At 36.5% G+C, this 7,443-nt stretch overlaps 1 protein-coding gene across 1 annotated transcript; it reads right to left on the bottom strand.

The window, feature by feature from the left end:
• Positions 1-2,559: 2,559 nt before the first annotated feature.
• Positions 2,560-6,649, bottom strand: vgll3 (vestigial-like family member 3). The gene is made up of 4 exons (XM_044130823.1): positions 6,227-6,649; positions 4,303-4,651; positions 3,665-4,216; positions 2,560-3,130 (listed from the first exon to the last, which is right to left on the bottom strand). The coding sequence occupies exons 1-4, from the start codon at positions 6,494-6,496 to the stop codon at positions 3,090-3,092; spliced, it is 1,212 nt and encodes a 403-aa protein (XP_043986758.1). The 5' UTR covers positions 6,497-6,649; the 3' UTR covers positions 2,560-3,089.
• Between the last annotated feature and the right edge of the window lie 794 nt (positions 6,650-7,443).

Below are 7,443 nucleotides of genomic sequence, written 5' to 3'. Positions count from 1 at the left end.
ATTTTGGACAACCAAACTACACAAAGACAGTAAGAAAAGTGGTCATTATTGTTTTTTTTTTTTTTTTATAACAACACTTTTAGATATAAGTTCCACACTATTGGACTGTTACAATTTCTAAAGCAAATTGTTTCAAGGGTTTTGAACTACATTTTGTTTTGAAAATCTGACTATAATGGATCCTGTAAACAAGTGAGCAAAGGATTTATTTAACATCCCTTCCATCTACACTTTTCAACTTTATTAATTAGCAACTACCGGTATCAGTCATGCGTAATCCCTCCACATTTATACTCACAAACTATTAATCTGTTTACTATACCGTTTTCTTTTAAGTGGTAAAATGTAATCTTTTATACAAGTATGAAAAACCTGTTGAAATCTGAGTGTCATCTTTAATGGTTAAAAGAATGTCATAGAAAATAGATACAATACATTTGTGGAAGAAGAACACTGCTATTGTAGATAAATTTAAACTTGATGCATACACACACTCTTGTAAAACTGTCTGAGGAGCCAAAGCATATAGAAAAGTACAGTTTTGGCTGCTTCTATCCACTGCCCATATAGTTGAACCACTCTGTAGCATAACATGTCCCTATGAGAAAATGTGAGACATCTATATCAAATCTATGCTTTTCTTGATTTACGGTTAAATTTTGTGCCAGTTGTTTTCTTTGTCATTTAACAAGCATGTCTGTCTAAAGCATGAAGAAACATGAAACTTAACATGAACAGGGTTTCAGTGTTGCACATTCTGCATCCATAAAAGAATTATGTTACGTTTTTAATTGACTGTTCATGGAATGTGTTTTTTGTTATTTAATGATTTGTGTTTGGGAGAATTAAAACAACTAAATACCAACATTCTAAAAAAATATTCTTGAGAACTGAAGAGAATTCAGAACAGTAAAAAGCTAACTTTTAAATGTGTCCTCTCCCTTCAGCTATGTGTCTTTTCCTCTCAGTGCATTAAGATTTGTTGATTCTCCATCTGGACATGCAGCTGCTGTGTTCCACATTTAAAGTCCCACTGTTTAGTGGAGATGAAGAATGAGATACGTGGGAGCTGAGGCTGGAATGTTGGTGGGCTGGTATTGCTGGTCATACCACCTGGTCAGGCCACTCATGGAAAAAGAAAACACATGCAGTAGATCTGCTTCAGTCACAGCAGGGAACTTCATATTGATTTACACTGAGCTGCTGGGGACTTAATCTAACTTCACTTAACTTCAATTGAGAGATTCAAAGCTATCATTTTGTTGTACATGCTGTCATATAATAGCGCCATCAGTTGGCTTTCGAAAATTAGGAGTTTTGAAGATGCTTACTGCACAAATTAACTATGCAGACACCAGGAAGCATCAGTCAGAATATCTAAAAAAAATCCAGCTCTAAAAATTGTTGCTAATGTTTGTCCTTCTCTCTAACTCTTTATGTATCACTCATATCACCAAGGTGAAAGATGAATGAGGTTTTATTAAGTAGGTAATATAATATCTTCTTCTGGATTATTTGTCATTTTTCTACTGGGATATTACATGTCATCTCTCGATTCCTGACCCAAAACGTTGTCTATCATCTAAATCAACTAATAGAGAAACGTACCTGAATTGTGCCTCAAAGAGCTTTAGCATCGTTATACTGATATGTGCAATGTTTTATTGTCCTGGTCAATCAAACGTTGACCAGGACAATGTTTTATTCTACTATCAGTACCAACAAAGAAAAACAAAATGTAAAAAATATCCCTAATTGTATTAGTAAACAATTACTCTAAATACTTTTTGCTGTTTTTCTTTTTGATGCTTTGTCTATATATGTTTTAAATTGGAGTTAAAGGACATTTTCATTTTATAGTGTTATTGAATGGCAGATTATATAGTTATGAGTAAATTTTCAAAAGGAGTTGAATGTGAATGACATAGACAACTGAAGTATTATGTCAGTGAAACATAATCAGTTTGCCTGTCTTAAGAAAGTTTAACACAACATATGAAATTAAAAAGTGCTTTCATATCTGTTAAATTATTGGCAAAGTTGCAAAAATAATTTTTTTGTATATAGACTTTACATTATTCAGATACTAAAATGATATTTTCTAGGAATGATATTTTAGGAATATATAATACTTTTCGTTTTTCATGTTCAGTAGTTATACTGACACAGTAACACTGTCTGACACTTCTGGAGTAATTTTACAAATCTTAGCTTTCATTTCAGACTAAGATCATGCATGCTGACTTTATTAATACTGAATTATTGTAATGAATCAAGCTAACTGAAACCAAAGCCAACCACTGTATATCCAGGTTTGTGTCTGTGCACATGAGTAGTCTGGTTCAGCCTAACAAACTTCCCATCCAGACAGGAAATGCATTCTTTTGTGCCCAGTCTGGAAATGTGTGTGGATGTTTTCAGTACAATAACTGCCTTTGGAATGCAGCAAACTCCCTGCAAGAGAGTTTGTCAGCAATGAACAGATTTAGCCTAGTTTAGACAGGTTTTCTTGAATTGTGTTGACTTTTTATAGGCTTTACTAAACTAAAGACACAATTATTTTTTAATTAATTTATTACTTCAACATAAAGCAACTGTATTTACAACATTACACATTTCTGAAAACAAATAAGCATAGAAATCAGTTAAGCAATGGTTTTCATACATCATTCACCAAATAACAGATTAGCATGGTAAACAATACACATGTAGCAAGAAATTTACAGTAACAAACATTAACAATGACCCAATAACCTCGATCAAAGTCAAGCTCTTTAAACAGAACTCCTTGGTCTCACATTAAATTAAAAGCCAAAAAGATTTGCACCAACAAAAGAGTTTTTCTATTCCTACAGCTAGTAGACGTTTGTCATTATTTGAGGGGTTGTGACAGGTCGCCACTGCATCATTGTCACACCAGTACAAGCCTGAGTTCATTTTCATTAGGACTGTGAGGACACATACATAAATGAAACTGTAGGTAGTGTTCTTCATCTACATTTTACATTACAGTGCTGGTCATGCAGCCATAAGGTCACATAGTTAGTCCGTTTTTGGTGTGAGCAGATAGTCTGTCTTTAGTTCCTCCACTAGAACCAAATGGATGTCTTCACCTTGGTCTGATCAATAGCTGCAGAGAAAAAAAAAAAAACAAGGGGAATTTTTATTTTTTACTTTCCATTACCAATTGGACATATCACTGTCTAAGTAAGAAATTGTTGGGACTTCCTAAGTGATTCTGAGCTGAACAAAGTCTGGGCTATTACAACAAGATCAGGTAAGTAATCCAATGGTAAGTCTGACAGGAGAATTTCCAAACTATGAGACTTGGAAAATCTTTAGAACTTACCACCTTTGATTTTGTTGCACAAAATAGTTTCACACAATATCCAAAGGTTTAGTGAACTCTTAGTGCACTCAAAGTTGACTGAAAAGTCCCAGATAAGACAAATTGATAAAGTCAGCAACTCTTACCAAAGGAGCTCTATATAGTAACATGAATAATGTTTGGCTAAGAAAGCAGCAATAAAATTTGCAAGTTTCCAGCCAAATTGAAAGATTTAACATTCACTAATGTGGCATTGTGACCTGAGAGCAGGGAAGGCTAAACAAGTTGTTTTAGCAATTCAAATTATATTTAAATAAATAAACTGCTTTAAAATACCTGAGTCATAAGTCTCCAAGGATCCATGCAGGGCTGGAGGGGTCCAGGAGACAGAGGCTGCAGAGATAGGGCTGTTGTTACTGAGATCTAGCTCTGTTTTGCCCCCTTCACTGTGTGGAGAGCTACCAGTGCTGGTGGTAGCTTGACTTTGGCTCCTAACACCCGGCAGCAGCAATGCATTGAATCTGGGATCCAAAGCTGGGCTGTGGGGTGAGTATGAATGAAGCATGGAGTGATGGTGCCTGGTGTGGATGTGGGGATGGGACCGTGGGTGTGAGTGGTAGACATCATGAACATTAGGATAGCCACTTGTGCCCTGGGGACTCAGACTGTATGTCCAGCTGTCAGAGAGTGAAGCTGGAGATGGGATGCTGGCTTGGGAAAGCACATGGCTAGCCCACAGCGCTCCATCTGGATGGCTGAAGGAAACAGGGCTGGAGGAGAACTCAGGGTGGACTGAGACAGAAACCGATGGTAGACAGGAACTGACTTGAGGTGGGAAAGGACTGCTCCAAGATGAAGTGCCCTGACCATCAGGATGGGAACCACCATCTAAAACAGTCAAAAAAAAATTAACACAAAACCATAGGATTTTTTTCATCTTCTTTTTTGTTCAGTGAGAAACTTTATATTCTTACCTTTCCATAGGTTATTAGTAGCCTGAGTCACTCTAATGGGCTTGCTCTCAACACTAAAGGAGCTGGGCTGACTGAGAGCACGGGAGAAATGTTCGTCCACAACGTCCCCAATGTCGCCTTGAAAGTAGGTGAACAACACACACCGCGAGCTCAAGTATTCTGCTTCAGCCGGTTGAGTACTGTCCTTTAACTCTGATTCAGCAGAGGATCTAGGACTTGATTCAGCAATTGCTGCTGCAGGACCCTGCTGAACACCCTGATTTCTCTGCAACATCCCTCTCATTCCTCCCTGAGGTGGCTCCTGCTGCTCTGTACACTCCTGCATCTTGTTGTAAGCACTTAATTTCTTCTGGAAGAGAGAACAGAGAAAAAGACAAAGAAATGCATAGACGAACAAATTAGTTCTGGACCTTGAGAACTATAGACAGAATAGATTTAAAATGTTCGGGGTGCTACAAGTAAAATAAACTTGAATATTTTACCAACATGAAATATTCATGTCACACCAACAGTTAGGGAATCAGTCACACCACCAGTTAGGGATCATGTGGGCAAAGTCCACAATGAATTAATGATATTAGGAATTCAAGTGATGGTGAAGTTTTCTAATATTGCAACATACTGCAATGTTCTTTTCATCATGAAAAACATTTACACTTTTGTAACACCTTTGCCTCTCAACAATTATTAAAATGTTTCCAATACTCTCTTTGGCCATTAGCATCTTTGGTGCTACATTCTATAATTTATGGATCCACTGGAGTGACCCTTCATTCATCAGGTTGCATGTCTGGTAAAGTAAAGCATGAACTTCTGAGCCTAATGTCTAACATTGCATTCTGATGTGCACTACCAACATTGCATACACTTATGTATTACCGGTAAATAAAATTTCTTAAAAATTTGGGGATATAATATGCAGTCCTAATGTTCACTCCTCTTCTCCCTCCACAATGCAAGACAGTTTTGAGTGGATGTTTTTTAGCATTAATTAAAATACTAAAAACCATTTTTTTAGTTAGTTAACTTAGTAATAAGTTAGTATTAGAAAAATACTAACTTTGGTGAGTGGCAACATGCATTTGTTTATGTTAATATGTTTTCTTTTTTGCCCTTCATTATTCCCATTTATGCCAGTGGCTGTTGGTCTGTCACCTAAAAGTGACAGGATCACTTATTTATGTCAAATTTAGGAGAGCAACAGAATTATAAACTAATTGACACTAAAATTTGTATGTGTCAGAAAAGCATAGTTTTACAGATATACACTTGAATACATGAGTTTATGTTTTTAAAACTTCTAAAGACAACCACGTTTATTTTTAAAATAAACTTTAACAAACTTCTGAAATTCTATAGGTTTTGGTTTTGGTGCCACATCTCAAGAATATCAGTGGCAACCTTCTAACCACCCCTAACTAAACTTTTTGGAAAACTGTCTGCCAGTCATAACTTGTTTTACGAAAGCAATCTAGGAGTTGTGTGAAGATAACTATTTTTATTCACAAACTGCATTCCAGCTATTTGTCATGCTATGGTCCACATTCCAATGTGAGTGACTGGCTGTCATTACATCACTGTTTGACCGCAGGATTAATCGCTCTGTGTCATTACGCCTGACCTGAAGTGAATACTGAATCTTAGATTGGAATTTAATCATTGAAAAGTCAAATCAAAGGCGACAGATATGAAGATGCTGCCTGTATTACTCTTAGTTAGCTAAACTAAGCTAAACTTAGTTTAGCTTTTTAAAACTTAATAGTCACAATTTTTAAATTCAAATCTTAAATCCCCATTACCATAGCTTTTCTGGAAATAATAATTTTCTTAAATCTGAATAAAAACTCCAATAGAAAGTAAAAAAAGAAAAAAAAAAGAAAGCTCTTGTCTGTTGCGCAAAAAAGTACTTCTGTCAGCGTCTCACCTGTTGTTGCTGCTGATGGTGGTTATAGTATGTTGCCTTGTACGCAGCTGCGGGGAGGTAGTGCGCTCCATAGCTTTGGTGGTACATCACATCCAGGCAACTCATAGCGAGGAAGCCAATCACTTTCGAAAGATGGAGAAAGTCACATGAAAGCAAGAAAAGAGCCGAGAGCAACTCTCCTTGAGACTTTAGACGGGCGGTGTCCTCCGAGCCAGCAGCGGCTCCATATATGCCCAATCGCATACAATGGCCATGCCGTCCAGTTTGCATACAAACAATGCGCCTCCCTGCTGTGCGCTCCACCAGCACCACCCGGGGCAATGAAATGAATCTAAACGGTGTAAGACTCACAGTATATCCGGGAAAATTCTTTCCTGACAACTTCCCAGATTGCTTTTGATCGAGAACGAATTCCGTTCTATCTTTTTCTCTCCTTCTGTTTTGAAGGGGAGTTATATTTAGAGAGGGCTGTGGCCATTACACACGCCCACCGGGGAAGGGCCTGCGGTAGAGAATCTCTAAACTGTTAGTATTGACACTGTGGGTTTCCACTCAGCAAAGTGGACAGATGAAGCTCAACTTATTAGAATATTGTCAGAAAGTTTATGTCATAAATACAAATCAAAAAGTGCAATTCATTTATTATACAGATTAATTACGCAGAGATTTTGTGTCTGTTAGACATGATGATTATAGCGTACAAAAATTATAGCTCAAAATGAAACACCTCAGAAATATAGATATTTACATTGCATTTCTAGAGTACTCTGGCACTCTGGGAATTTAACTCTCAGTAGGAACTGATGTGGGCAGTATCACTGTTGGTAGTAACTTATTTATACTGTGCTATGTTTAGCTCCAAAACACTTGGGAATGGCCCCAAACCCAACTTTACTCTTTTCCAGCTCTAAACTAACAATAAGCCAGTCACATGTCATTACAGAAACATTGTAAAAACAAAGAAACCTACTAAAGTTTCCTTAGGGATATCCAATTGTGAAGTCAAATTTTGACTAAAATTTTTTAATTTTTCAAATACTAATTACTTTTTCAACAAATCTTGTGAAGCAAAATGTTGTGTATATGGTTTTTTTGTTTATCAAAAAATGTGCACTAAATTTTAGGCTAAGTGAAATTAAAAACATAAAGTTTTGAAAATTAATTTTTAAGTACCCATATGTATTAGTTCAAAATGCATGTTTTCTTTTCCTTCAAAC

Source organism: Gambusia affinis, linkage group LG11 (genome assembly GCF_019740435.1).
Source record: "Gambusia affinis linkage group LG11, SWU_Gaff_1.0, whole genome shotgun sequence".
In the NCBI taxonomy this organism is placed as follows: domain Eukaryota; kingdom Metazoa; phylum Chordata; class Actinopteri; order Cyprinodontiformes; family Poeciliidae; genus Gambusia; species Gambusia affinis.
The sequence above is the reverse complement of the archived record's forward strand: the minus strand, read 5'-3'. Positions and strand labels throughout refer to the sequence as shown.

What these genes read in the sequence shown, in the direction of transcription:
- vgll3 (XM_044130823.1), bottom strand. Translation starts at nt 6,496, where the DNA reads ATGCAAACTGGACGGCATGGCCATTGTATGCGATTGGGCATATATGGA. An exon ending in ACCATCAGCAGCAACAACAG is followed by an intron (nt 4,652 to 6,226) that starts GTGAGACGCTGA and finishes TCTCTCTTCCAG; the next exon opens with AAGAAATTAAGTGCTTACAA. An exon ending in TACTAATAACCTATGGAAAG is followed by an intron (nt 4,217 to 4,302) that starts GTAAGAATATAA and finishes TGACTGTTTTAG; the next exon opens with ATGGTGGTTCCCATCCTGAT.